This window comes from Ranitomeya imitator, chromosome 6 (assembly GCF_032444005.1).
Source record: "Ranitomeya imitator isolate aRanImi1 chromosome 6, aRanImi1.pri, whole genome shotgun sequence".
Taxonomy (NCBI): domain Eukaryota; kingdom Metazoa; phylum Chordata; class Amphibia; order Anura; family Dendrobatidae; genus Ranitomeya; species Ranitomeya imitator.
Window position 1 is genome coordinate 408,211,052 of NC_091287.1, and position 14,994 is coordinate 408,226,045.

Below are 14,994 nucleotides of genomic sequence, written 5' to 3' on the forward strand. Positions count from 1 at the left end.
TAAAACAGGGGGAAAGGGCTTATCAGTTATTAAATGATAACTTCTGTGCAGACTTGCATTTTGGCAGCTATTTAGTGTGTAAATGAATGTGAAAGAGTTTATAACTACCATAAATATGTTTCTAGAATATTAATGTGTTCCAGTGTCATCTGTACTAAAACAAATGCGAATTACATACAACCCAGCTGCTTTCCATGTCTTAGAGGGGTATTCTAGAAGATGCCATAAATGTATCGTGAGAGGTTTGGTCCATTTTGGAATCATCACCTGTCAATCGGGAGACTAGAGCCTCTGAAACTTAAGACCTCTACCTCTATGGCGCCAGTATTAACTATGCTATTTACTATGATTTACACATTTTTAGACCACTTTTCTCCACTTCCAGAAGCATGAAGACATACAATGTACAAACATATTTTTACCTCCCGATCAAGTCCTGCTGCCAAAGTGATAATATCTCCCGTCTCGTTATTGATTGTAAACATGTTGGAGGAGGGAGTATCAGGAGTCTGGGACAGGATCTTATATCTTAACATGCCATTGGGTTGTTTGGCGTCATCTCCATCAATAGCAGTAAGAGTCATAACATAGGATCCTAAAAACCATTTAAAGGAAAAAGCAATTAATGTAAGTCACATTCAAGAAAGTAGTTGTCCTAGAAATTTTGTATTTGTCCCTAAGCATTTCCACAGCAATGTAGGTAGACTTGTAATATTAAAAATATTGGTCCTTTCTAATCTTTTGTGTGCAGATCATGAACAGCCCACAGGGTCTTCAGCCCTAACTCTACAGCTCAGGATACGTAATGTCACGGCTGACATCAGAATGTGGACAGTGCTGAAGGTCCAGGATCTCGCTTGCACGATCCATGAATCCTTTCGTATACTCTCAGTGGTGAAGGAGTGGTTTGATGGCGCAGGTACAAACCCTGAGTTTTTTGGGGGAAATCACAAACAAATGATTAAGGAGCATAATCCCAGATGAGCAGTCTTCTAGTAAAGTGACTATAAATTATTTTCAATGGCTTCTTCCTTTAATTTGTGGAAGCATGGGTGACTACTAATATGTCAGTACAGCACTAGAATGCTGGCAAATCCACTTTTTTTTTACGTGCACCCATCTCTGGAAATGAGGTCTCCTCTCCCCCGTCCTGCCTGGTACAGCAGCAGCCATGAATGAGCTGGATACACTTTCTTATCTATGGCACCAGACACAACAGGGGTCAGGAGCCCCTATTCTGGAGAAACATGCTGGACCTGCATGGGCAGACAATTATAACACACCTAACCTTGAGGATAACACAAATGGTGATTTTTTTTTCATGCTAACATATGTTTGCCCATTAAAAGGAACCTTGGCATTCCTAAAATTCACTACAAAATCATAACTTACATGTTAACTTGAGAAAGGTGTCATTATTTCTGAAGAATATAATTAGCATGTGGCGCTTATGTTATCACCTGCCAACACACTGAAGTGTGCGCGAGCAGAAATTGTGATATTGTCGTAATTGATAATTCCGGTTCATCAAATGACTCAAGATGAAAATTATACACCCAAGAGAAGTCACGTCTAAACCAAACAAATAGATTGGAGCAACATTTTTCTTGTGCACAACTCTATCCTTTCTGTACCTATGTATGTTGCACTATGCACCTAGTAAGTTACACGAATATTCCAAAAAGCATAATTGGTGGTGTAGAGACGTACTACAGAATAAAGTGATGATATATATATAGTCCACATACACCCTCCATGCATGGACAATATGGATAACTGCCAAAGACCATATAAGAGCAACAAAAGAACATGCAGTCACTGAATCCAATAAAACAGTATAACTTTATTACAAAATACTAAAATACATACACAGAGGCCAGACAAATAGTGAAATGGGGCCAGTAGATGACAAAAGAAATTGCCTCAGGCAACAAAAAGGACGGTCACCCAAGGTATGGTGACCCCGGCAACAATCCAGAACCATACAGCTGGTATAACAAAGCACATAACACGTCCCATGTCAATTATCCATTGTAACAAGGGTATCGACAGTGCTGCCACAAAGGGCTATATAGTAACCTAGATGGTATACAATGGTAAGGTAGAGGACATGTGAACGCTCAAATCCCTGTGCATATTACCTGCTGTACAGGGTCCGGACCAGTGCAGGGGACACGGGACACCCCGACCCGCGTTTCGGTAGATGTACCTTCCTCAGGGGGCGCCCGTGTCCCCTGCACTGGCTGCAGTCATGCTGTACGTGGTTCAGGAAGCATGAAACCAATGAGACTGGATAAACTAGCTAACCATAAGATATGTCGATCCAATATAAAATGCAAAGACAAAATATACAAATTTCCAATCTCATATCTGTGTATACCTTATTGTATCTATCTACATTAAGCTAGTATAAGAGTCCCTTTACAAGTGCTGACCTGGGCCGCTAATACTATCAGCTGCTCTTTGCTGATCGGTGGCTGTTTTATACCCTGGTTACATAGGCAGATCATCTTCAGATATGCACTGAACAATCTGTAGATCGCTCAGTGTGCACAGGCTGCCATTGTTCTTAGCAGAGAAGCTCCTGTTCACACGGGTGGATGTGCCGCCGAGAATGATAATCTTTTTTGGAGCATAAAAGATCATTATATGAAAAAGCATTTTGTTGATTCATCGGGTGATCGGAAGCCTGTTTAGATGGCAAGGTTATCATGAAACAAGCCTTTCTAGGACCACTAGTTTACAATAATCTTGCAGTGTAAATGGACACTAACTCAAGTATGGGGCTAAGAACTAAAAGGCAGGCAGTTGTTAACTTGCCTGTTTTACACAGGGATGATTTCTGCCACCTTAGCCAGCTATTCCCAGGTCTCATGGTCTCATTTCATACCTTCTCTTCTGGTCTGCTGTGCTGATGGGGTGTCAGTGCAGATGTTATGCTGATCAACAGCCAGCTCCCTGCAGTTAAGCAGCGGGGAGCCAGGTGTCAAACAATATGATATCAGCAAAGACGCCCCATCAACAGAGTAAAGCGAGAAGGCGCTGCTCTGTCAACATAAGTGGAAGTCGCAAAATCACCGGCAAGTTTGGTCTGTGCCTGCTCTGAGCTGGCAGAAAACAGCATCAGGCAGAACAGGAAGGTAGTTGCTAACTACTTGAGTCTTAGTTCTTAGTGCCATGCACAGAATGATTGAAAGTCAGAGATAATCTCTATAATATAAATACAAAAAATACATAATGCAGCAATCCAATCCATAGAAGTGGAAAAATAGGACTTACCATTAGCATGAAAATGTGATATTTTGGCACCAGTACCAACAACGAGCCTTCTTCAAGCATTTTTGAACATTGGTAAAAGGCCCTTAGGTTCACTTCTATGGATTAAAGTGTTGCCTTTTTTTCCTGAATCATCTATCTATCTATCTATCTATCTATCTATCTATCTATCTATCTATCATGTATCTATCTATCTCTCTATCTATCTATCTATCTATCTATCTATCTATCTATCTATCTATCTATCTATCTATCTATCATGTATCTATCTATCTATCTATCTATCATGTATCTATCTATCTCTCTATCTATCATGTATCTATCTATCTCTCTATCTATCTATCTATCTATCATGTATCTATCTATCTATCTATCTATCTATCATGTATCTACAGTGGGGCAAAAAAGTATTTAGTCAGTCAGCAATAGTGCAAGTTCCACCACTTAAAAAGATGAGAGGCGTCTGTAATTTACATCATAGGTAGACCTCAACTATGGGAGACAAACTGAGAAAACAAAATCCAGAAAATCACATTGTCTGTTTTTTTAACAATTTATTTGCATATTATGGTGGAAAATAAGTATTTGGTCAGAAACAAACAATCAAGATTTCTGGCTCTCACAGACCTGTAACTTCTTCTTTAAGAGTCTCCTCTTTCCTCCACTCATTACCTGTAGTAATGGCACCTGTTTAAACTTGTTATCAGTATAAAAAGACACCTGTGCACACCCTCAAACAGTCTGACTCCAAACTCCACTATAGTGAAGACCAAAGAGCTGTCAAAGGACTCCAGAAACAAAATTGTAGCCCTGCACCAAGCTGGGAAGACTGAATCTGCAATAGCCAACCAGCTTGGAGTGAAGAAATCAACACTGGGAGCAATAATTAGAAAATGGAAGACATACAAGACCACTGATAATCTCCCTCAATCTGGGGCTCCACGCAAAATCCCACCCCGTGGGGTCAGAATGATCACAAGAACGGTGAGCAAAAATCCCAGAACCACGCGGGGGGACCTAGTGAATGAACTGCAGAGAGCTGGGACCAATGTAACAAGGCCTACCATAAGTAACACACTACGCCACCATGGACTCAGATCCTGCAGTGCCAGACGTGTCCCACTGCTTAAGCCAGTACATGTCCAGGCCCGTCTGAAGTTTGCTAGAGAGCATTTGGATGATCCAGAGGAGTTTTGGGAGAATGTCCTATGGTCTGATGAAACCAAACTGGAACTGTTTGGTAGAAACACAACTTGTCGTGTTTGGAGGAAAAAGAATACTGAGTTGCATTCATCAAACACCATACCTACTGTACAGCATGGTGGTGGAAACATCATGCTTTGGGGCTGTTTATCTGCAAAGGGGCCAGGACCACTGATCCGGGTACATGAAAGAATGAATGGGGCCATGTATCGTGAGATTTTGAGTGCAAACCTCCTTCCATCAGCAAGGGCATTGAAGATGAAATGTGGCTGGGTCTTTCAACATGACAATGATCCAAAGCACACTGCCAGGGCAACGAAGGAGTGGCTTTGTAAGAAGCATTTCAAGGTCCTGGAGTGGCCTAGCCAGTCTCCAGATCTCAACCCTATAGAAAACCTCTGGAGGGAGTTGAAAGTCCGTGTTGCCAAGCGAAAAGCCAAAAACATCACTGCTCTAGAGGAGATCTGCATGGAGGAATGGGCCAACATACCAACAACAGTGTGTGGCAACCTTGTGAAGACTTACAGAAAACGTTTGACCTCTGTCATTGCCAACAAAGGATATATTACAAAGTATTGAGATGAAATTTTGTTTCTGACCAAATACTTATTTTCCACCATAATATGCAAATAAAATGTTAAAAAAACAGACAATGTGATTTTCTGGATTTTTTTTTCTCAGTTTGTCTCCCATAGTTGAGGTCTACCTATGATGTAAATTACAGACGCCTCTCATCTTTTTAAGTGGTGGAACTTGCACTATTGCTGACTGACTAAATACTTTTTTGCCCCACTGTATCTATCGATCGATCGATCTATCTATCTATCTATCTATCTATCCCTATCTATCTATCTATCTATCTATCTGTCTATCTAAGGCAAAAAAGAGGCAGCACTCCATGTTAGCAGTGTTCAACGTGCAGGATTTAATCAACCCACTGTTCAGGGCGACGTTTCGGCTCAGACTGAGCCTTTCTCAAGCTAACATGGAGTGCTGCCTCTTTTTTGCCTTATATTGAACGAATTGGATACATGGACTGTTATCCTGGGGCCCTGCACTTGAAGATAAGTACATATTGTGCTGTTCCTTTTTTCTTTATATCTATTTATCTATATCTATGTATCTATCATGTATTTATCTATTTATCTATCTATCTATCAATCATGTATCTATCTATCTATCTATCTATCTATCTATCTATCTATCAATCATGTCTCTATCTATCTATCTATCTATCTATCTATCTATCTATCTATCTATCTATCGTGTATCTATCTATCTATCTATCATGTATCTATCTATCTATCTATTTATCTATATCTATGTATCTATCATGTATTTATCTATCTATCTATCTATCAATCATGTATCTATCTATCTATCTATCTATCTATCTATCTATCTATCAATCATGTATCTATCTATCTATCATGTATCTATCTATCTATCTATCTATCTATCATGTATCTATCTATCTATCTATCTATCTATCATGTATCTATCTATTATTATTATTATTATTATTATTTATTATTATAGCGCCATTTATTCCATGGCGCTTTACATGTGAGGAGGGGTATACATAATAAAACAAGTACAATAATCTTGAAAAATACAAGTCACAACTGGTACAGAAGGAGAGAGGACCCTGCCCGCGAGGGCTCACAATCTACAAGATCTATCTATCTATCATGTATCTATCTATCTATTTATCTATATCTATGTATCTATCATGTATTTATCTATCTATCTATCTATCTATCTATCTATCTATCAATCATGTATCTATCTATCTATCTATCTATTTATCTATATCTATGTATCTATCATGTATTTATCTATCTATCAATCATGTATTTATCTATCTATCTATTATCTATCTATCTATCTATCTATCTATCTATCTATCTATCTATCTATCTATCATGTATCTATCTATCTATTTATCTATATCTATGTATCTATCTATCTATCTATCTATCTATCTATCTATCTATCTATCTATCTATCTATCTATCTATCTATCTATCGCTTTGTTATAAAAACTGTGATCCAAAGTCCAAGAGAACAGTAACAATTGGAAAAATGGCAAATGATAAATATTTATTTCTCAGAAAACATGCTTTTTATTCAAGGATATAAGAACATCTGATTTTTTTTTTTACCTGGCTTCGATCCTTCCGAAATGCTTCCATTCCAAATTTGGTGCAGGAATTCCGGTCTGTTATCATTCATATCTATCACATTGATCACTATGTCGATGGGATTTTCCACCTGGTTTCCATTTACATCTACTGCGTGTGCCCTCAGCTGCAAAAACAATTTGATATGGCAGTTCTGGGTAGAAATATGATGCAGAAGATTACACTGTGCGTACGGTTGTCCCAGTGATACACTGCTATATCCCGTCCCAGATGAGTTATTTAGAAATATCAGTGAATCTGCTGTCAATTCAAGCACAGTAACTACAGAACTGGATAATGGATGCTCTGAACAAATCTCCTTTTTCTCTGCTGTATTGTACTGCATTGTCATTTTATGCTCGGTACGATCACTACATGAACAGATTTTATGATAAAGAAAATAAGAAATGAAACAAAAGGGCGAGATGTGAAACTGGAAGAGGAGTCAGAGACATGAATGCAATGTATAATACACAGGGTCTGAGCACTGACTGCTCTCGTAGATATGAAGGAACCATGGTCGAGGCTTCATTTTTCACACTTGGTGCTCGAGAATATAATCAATAGTAGATCCAGTGTCAATTTAAAGTAAATGACATATGATTGGAAGCAATAGAAGAAAGTGGGAAATGTGAACTCTGTATTAACGCTGCCTTTCTGACACTGGAGAATTCCTTTTTCAAAGGCTTGGTTAAATTCCAATTGTTATCTAGACGGTTTTGTTCTCGGGATACAAAATTGCCAGCTGCTGCTCTTTTGCCAATATTTATCTGGGGACAATTTCTGTGATGTGTCTGATAACAACACACTGATACCAGGGACTTGTGATGAATTATGAAGCCCGTTAGTCTGGTTTGACCCTCAAGCCCAACTCCATAGAGCCATGATATCAAGGATTTCTACTAATGACGACTAACAAGCCCGGAACTGCTTTATACAAGTAGAGTTTAGGGCTGTGGAGTCGAAGTCGGTGTCCATTTTGACGGGGTCAGAGTCGGTATAAAATGGACTGAGTCCATCTCCTAAAGTATATAATACATTAGGTACAGTAGTACAATGCAGGATCTGCTGTAAATGTTTTCATAATAATTTGGGAAAGTTACGAAATGCCCTATAAATGTCTGTTCTGTTCCTGATCTAAGGATCTCGGCTTTTACTTGAGATGAATCTGTGCTGCACTTTTTGTACATGCTCAGTAGTGAGGCGGGGCTGTAGGGTCGGAATCATGGAGTCGGAGTCATGGATTTGGAGTCACGGAGTCAGAGTGTTATGGACCTGGTGGTTAGGAGCACCCGGAAAGACCTGATGGTTAAACTAACACAGGACAAGCTCTGGGAAGTGGGAGCTCTGCTGACCGCAACCCCTAATCCCATCACACACACTAGAAATAGCCGTGGAGCGTACCTAACTCTGCCTATACGCCTCTTCACAGCCTAAGAGCTAACTAGCCCTAGAGAAAGAAAATAAAGCCTACATTGCCTCAGAGAAATTCCCCAAAGGAAAAGGCAGCCCCCCACATATATTGACTGTGAGTTAAGATGAAAGTCACAAACACAGAAATGAAACAGGTTTCAGCAAAGGAGGCCAGACTTACTAAACAGACTGAGGATAGGAAAGGTGTTGTGAATTCTGCGGCAGAGCTCCCTCCTGTGGTCACAAGTGGTACTTCGGCTGATTCTCTCTGTGAGCTTCCGTTGGTGGAGGAAAGTGGTACTGCGGCTTCTGAGTTTCCTTCCTCAGGTGATGTGGTGAAGTCGTTAGGTGCTGCTCTATTTAACTCCACCTAGTGCTTTGATCCTGGCCTCCAGTCAATGTTCTAGTATTGGACCTGTTTCCTCCTGGATCGTTCCTGTGGCCTGCTGCTCTGCATAGCTAAGTTCTGCTTTGCTTTTTTGTTTGCTGTTTTTTTCTGTCCAGCTTGTCTATTTGTTTTTTCCTGCTTGCTGGAAGCTCTGGGACGCAGAGGGTGTACCTCCGTGCCGTTAGTTCGGTACGGAGGGTCTTTTTGCCCCCTTTGCGTGGTTTTTGTAGGGTTTTGTGTTGACCGCAAAGTTACCTTTCCTATCCTCGCTCTGTTCAGAAAGTCGGGCCTCACTTTGCTAAATCTATTTCATCTCTACGTTTGTCTTTTCATCTTAACTCACAGTCATTATATGTGGGGGCTGCCTTTTCCTTTGGGGTATTTCTCTGAGGCAAGGTAGGCTTATTTTCTTTCTTCAGGCTAGCTAGTTTCTCAGGCTGTGCCGAGTTGCATAGGGAGCGTTAGGCGCAATCCACGGCTGCCTCTAGTGTGGTTGGAGAGGATTAGGGATTGCGGTCAGCAGAGTTCCCACGTCTCAGAGCTCGTTCAATGTTTTTGGGTTATTGTCAGGTCACTGTATGTGCTCTGACCTCTATGTCCATTGTGGTACTGAATTACCTTATCATAACAGAAAGGTATCTTTGCGGTCAGCACAAAAAACTACAAAAAGACCACGCAGAGTGTGCAAAAAGACCTCCGCACCGACTCACGGTGCGGAGGTGCCACTCTGCATCCCAGAGCTTCCAGCTAGCAAGGCAAAATCATGATAGCAAGCTGGACAAGAAAACAATGAACAAATAATTAACTAGCAGGGACTTAGCTTCTGCTGGAGTAGACAGGTCACCAGAAAGATCCAAGAGCGAACTGAACCAGTACAAGAACATTGACAGCTGGCATGGAGTAACGATCTGAGTGGAGTTAAATAGAGCAGCCAGCCAAAGAATAAACTCCGTCACCTGTGTAAGGAACCTCAGAAGCAGCAGCTCCACTCACAGCCACCAGAGGGAGTCCATGGACAGAACTCGCCGAAGTACCATTCATGACCACAGGAGGGAGTTCGATAACAGAATTCACAACACAGAGTAAGTGTTGGGAGTCAGGGAAATTGGGGAGTCAGAGTTTAAGGCTTACTGACTCCACAGCCCTGAGTGGCTCCGTTATTTTAGAACACATCTGTGCCGTACACCGGCACTTCTGTGCCATACACTGGCACTTCTGTAGGTATAATGAGCCGTTAGGTACAAACAAATAAATAGCATGATGCCATCCGCAAGATAAACATGTGTAACACAACTTCCTGTTCGGTTTAAGGAGAACCTGTGCTGCTAATGGTATTCGATCTGCAGGCAGGATGTTACAGAGCAGGAGGAGATGATCGGGTACATGTACATTTTTTGGAAACAAGTTTCTGAAAAATTTGCATTTTTTCCTTGAAATCCTTGGTATTTTTATGCATGAGGCAGCTGTATACAAGTGGCTCTATTACTGTAGAATACTACTGTACCGATGCTTGTGTAGGTACAGTCAGCCAGGGAATAATTTTCATGGGTTTACCTACTATCATAATTTTTGGAGCAATTGTATTATAAGTATTTGATATTTTCATAATTCTGTGATATACTAATGTGTTTTTAAAAGCCAAATCCAGCCGGCAACCCTTTTCTGACATGTCATACTGATTTGAACGATTTCCTGGCTCCAGAAAATCAATGGCACTTAGCTCCAAACGTTATATCGGAGATTTCCACTGACCGATCCTACTGTAATTGTCTGTCATGTTTAGATGACATGTCCAACAAATGGTTTGAGATTGGATTTCCCCTTTAAATAAGTAATGGCGGCACCTAAGGAGAGGGGTATAATAGGGCGAAAAAAAAGCAAAAATTGCCTATTTAACTGAAATGCTTGCATGCTTGTTTCCTTTGATGTTAGCTACGACAATGCATACACTTCTTGACGGCACATCCTCATCAGTGTCTCGTGATGGCTTTAATTCTATTGTGATAGATCAATTTGTCAGAACTTTAAAATCAAAACTACATGTTGAAAACTGAAAAGATTGATCTCTAGTTAATGAAGGGAATAAGAGGGGGTTGTGAAGGAAGGACGCTAATTGTAAATCCGACCCACGGTACTTTATCAAGTATCAAACAACAATATTCATACAGTTGACATTTAGTGAGATCTTACATGGAAAACTGCAATCTGCTCCCGATCCAAAGGCTTTGTTACTGAAAGCTGCCCAGAAATGGGGCTGATAATGAACACGCCGATGGGTGGTTGGTCGGCACCTGGACCCGTCACGCTGTATCGCAGGGAAAGGCTTTTGTCACGATCAGACCTGATCTATGGATCAAAACAGTCAAATCAGTGAGAATATTCAGGACAACAGATTATAAGAGAAATAAGAAGAGAGACATTCCCATTGCCCCAAAAGTCTAGACCATGATCTGTAATGTCTCCTATTTCAGCTGAGGGTGGGGGAGAAATATACAGAAAATATTAATAAGAGGCATTACTCCCGGGACCGGAGAGCAAAACCGGGAAAAGCGGCAATTTAAGTGGTGAGTCATCATTTTTTATCTTTAAAACTTCCTACACTCTTACAAATTCTGGAAGAAAAATACGTTAATATAACCTTGTAATGGAGACCTTGTCCTTTACAATGTGTGCCCTTTAGTGTCCTGAATACAACCGGCAAAGTAAGTCATAGACATCTCATTCAGTCAGCCATGACTATCTTGGTATACATAGATACTGTAGGTTATAGGGAATCTGTCACAAGGATTTTACTAACATATCAGAGACCAGCATGATGTAGGGGCAGAGATTGTGATTCCAGTGACATGTCACTTACTGGGCTGCTTGCTATCATTTTACTATTATTATTATTACTATGCTTTGCTTATATAGAGCTATCAAATTCCACAAACCAGAGAAACCGGACAAAACCAGGAAAACATTAAAACGACTTCCAGACATTTTCCTTGGCGGGATTTGAACCCAGAACCTCAGCGCTGTAAGGCTGCAGTGCAAACCATTGAGCCCCTGTGCTGCTCTTCATTTTCATTTTAATAAAAATCACTGTTTTCTTTGCTACAGATCTAGCAGGTCTCCAAATGCTGAGCTCTGTATAACCCCGCCCTCACCACTGATTGGCAGCTTTCTGCCCATGCACAGTGTACACATAAATCTGCCAATCAGTGGTGGAGGTGGAGCTATATAGAGATCATGAATAAGGTTCTCTGCCCCTACACAGGCTTCTCTCAGATTAGGTGGAAAAAAACGGGCAAAAGAGTCCCTATAGCCGTTATTGTGTGTCGAGTACTTTACATTGGATATTGTATGCTGGCCTACTTTAAAAAAAAAACACAAAAAAAAAACACAAAAAAGCAAAAACAAATTGTATGTTCATACATGCCTCTAGACATAACCTGATAACCAACATAAAGAGTGCAGCTCACGTTACTAACACACAGCTCATCTGACTGTAGTTCACATCAGTACTGGAGGACAATAAACTGATGGACACCCGATGGACGCCATTACGGTCGACCAGGTCCATCAGGCACAGTCCGTGTCCATCACGCAGCAGATCCGGCACTACCACCATTTTCAATATTATAGTGTTACTTTTTGTTCCAGCTCGTTACTAAAAGCTTATGAATTTCTGAAGGAGTTTGTATGTTCTCCCCGTGTTTGCGTGGGTTTTCTCTGGAGTCTCCGGTTTCTTCCCACACTCCATAGACATACCGATAGGGATTGTAGATAGTGAGCCCCAATGGGGACAGCAATGATGATAATGTCTGTAAAGTGCTGGGGAATTAATGGTGCTATACAAATGAGTAAAATTAATTTAAAAAAAATCCCTAACTATAAAGGCTGTCAAGATCTCATCTTAATATTCAAGTCTAATTTCAGATAGGGTCTCCCAGACCAAAAGCCCCCCCATTATAGAGCAGACAGCTGGCTGCATTGATTGGATCGCGGCTGTTATTATGCCGCGGATCTACAGCACTAAACACAAATAATACACGCTTTCATGTTTATATGGTGTTTTAGTTGCCTGGGAAATAAAAGAATAAAGGCAGCACGCAGAACGCTTTTATGTCTTATTTATTTTTTATTTTTTACTGTATCCTCACGCATTTTTACGAATTCATTAAAATGGAATACTGATTAGCTGGGGTTAATGATTGTGACACAATTGCTTTCACTGCAGAACATTTCAGATCCATTCCATGACAATAATTCATAAGAAATGATCATTTTATTCTACTCTCCTTTCCCTATTATTACATCCATGACACGGCCTCCCCCCAAATATCCATAGTGCCATTATATTATTGGAGCAGCCAAGGAATGGGTGAGGTGTATGCGGATATTGCAGCGTTCTGGGAATCCGCTATATATGCTATCGATGCGGTACTGGGGAAATGCTGGAAACAAAGTTCTTCATTTTAATACTCACTCGCACTAATTCCTGAGGAAATGATCCCCTTGAGTTCTCCGGAACGTTAATTGGTGGAATAACCCAGTCTCTCTTCTGTCGTTGTAGAAAGCCATTGTGCTTACGTTGTGGAGGAAAAGTAATTTCTCTGACTTCAAAAGAAGCCTGCAACGCAGAATGGAGAAGTACAAGTTAATATTTCGTGTAATTGGAGAGGCCATGATAAAACATAAGGGTAAAAGTGTGAATTTCTAAAGTAACTGGAGTTTAAATATACGTGAAAATCACCGGCTAAAAGCTTAATCCAATTTATATTCACGCTGAATTTTCAGAAAACAGATGGATCAGAGAAAGCGCGAGCGTGTTCCATATAAGGGCCATTATTGATTTTCTGATAACGCTTGTGTGCCTAGTGGTTCCATTTTCCAAATAAATGATCTCTAGTTCAGTCTCTGCTCAGCGCTCCCTTCACTGTTTGATACATGCATGCAATACAACCTGCGTCCATAAAAGATGTTCATTGCACAATAAAACACCTGCTTATAACGGCCGTGCATCATCGGGATTCTACCTCTGGTACGACAGGTCGCGCAGAGCAGATAACTGTGCCATGCTGCTCATCTGCTTCAGATGTCTCCGGCCAAACAAGCCCAGGTAGCCCGACTCCTGCCGGAAGGGCTCAGGACTCGAGGCACCATTTCATACTTCATATAAATATTTCCTCTCTGCCATAACATAGGTGGGAAATCTACTGTGCTAAGCTGGGACATAGAGGGAAACATATATATATACAGCTCTGGCAAAAATTAAGAGACCACCACATCGAAACCCGGTCATGGGCAGCCTAATCTCCAGACCTGAACCCCACTGAAGGATGTAATATAGGATATTAGTGAAGCTGGGGAGGAGGAGACAGACGCGGTATCCGCCGCGGGTCTGATGGCAGTGCCAGCTTCACTTATCGGCTGGTTATAGCCCTCTATTTTCAGGATTTCCTGCCCATTCCACGTTTTTTGATGCAATATTCTCTCTTAAGGGTCTGTGCCCTATACCCTTTTCTCGCTTTTTATAGATTACACTGATGAAGGTCCTTTGTTGACCGAAACGTTGTGAACATTGTGAATACTATATGTATTATAATAAACACCCTATTGCATCAGACCCACAAAAGTGTGCCAAGTATATCCTATATTATATCCTAAGGTCTGGGCACCTACTTCTTTGGCACCTCCACCCTCGGGCTGTGCTTACCATTTATTGTACTGAACCCCACTGAAAACCTCTGGAACGTAATCAAGAGGATGATGGATAGTCACAAGACATCACACAAAGAAGAACTGCTTACATTTTGGCGCCAGAAGCAGTGTGAAAGACTGGAGGAAAACATGCCAAGACGCATGAAAGCTGTGATTAAAAATCATGGTTATTCCACAAAATATTGATTTCTGAACTCTTCCTGAGTTAAAACATTAGTATTGTTGATTCTAAATGATTATGAATTTGCTTTCTTTGCATTATTTGAGGTCTGAAAGCACTGGGTTTTTTTTATTTTGACAATTTTACTTTGTCAGAAAAAAATACAAAATGTATTGCTTGGAAATTCGGAGACATGTCAGAAGTTTATAGACTGAAAGAACAATTTACATTTTACTCAAAAATATACCTATAAAGATAAAAATCAGACAAACTGAACATTTTGCAATGGTTTCTTAATTTTTGCCAGAGCTGAATATACTGTATATCTAGGTTTAGTAGAAGAGAACCGTACTGTACAATATATATTATATTTACTTTCCTAATCTCATGAATCACTTTCCTGCACCCCAATCCCAACACACAGAAAATTCTTTTATCAGTAACTCTGCTCAAAAAAAACCCCTGACAAGCTGTCACCTGGTGACATGGAATTTAGTAACTCCCTTAACTCTAGTTTATTTTACACTGATTGCTCGCTGTACCTGGGTGACTCAATCCAGAATGATCCATTACCTAGGACCAAGTGTTTCCCCTTGAAAAAGAACAATGATACTAATAGACGAAACGCACGTTGGTGACTCTCATCTCTATGGGGTGATTTGAGT

General features: G+C 40.5%; 1 protein-coding gene across 2 annotated transcripts in view; it reads right to left on the reverse strand.

The window, feature by feature from the left end:
• Positions 1–14,994, reverse strand: part of LOC138642773 (cadherin-2A) — a 392,403-nt gene that overhangs the window by 64,052 nt on the left and 313,357 nt on the right. For both annotated transcript variants that reach the window (XM_069731241.1, XM_069731242.1), the window contains 4 exons: positions 12,935–13,078; positions 10,654–10,809; positions 6,645–6,789; positions 423–595 (listed from right to left, as the gene is read on the reverse strand). In XM_069731241.1, the coding sequence (XP_069587342.1) occupies positions 423–595; positions 6,645–6,789; positions 10,654–10,809; positions 12,935–13,078 (618 nt within the window). The remainder of the gene's footprint in view (positions 1–422; positions 596–6,644; positions 6,790–10,653; positions 10,810–12,934; positions 13,079–14,994) is intronic.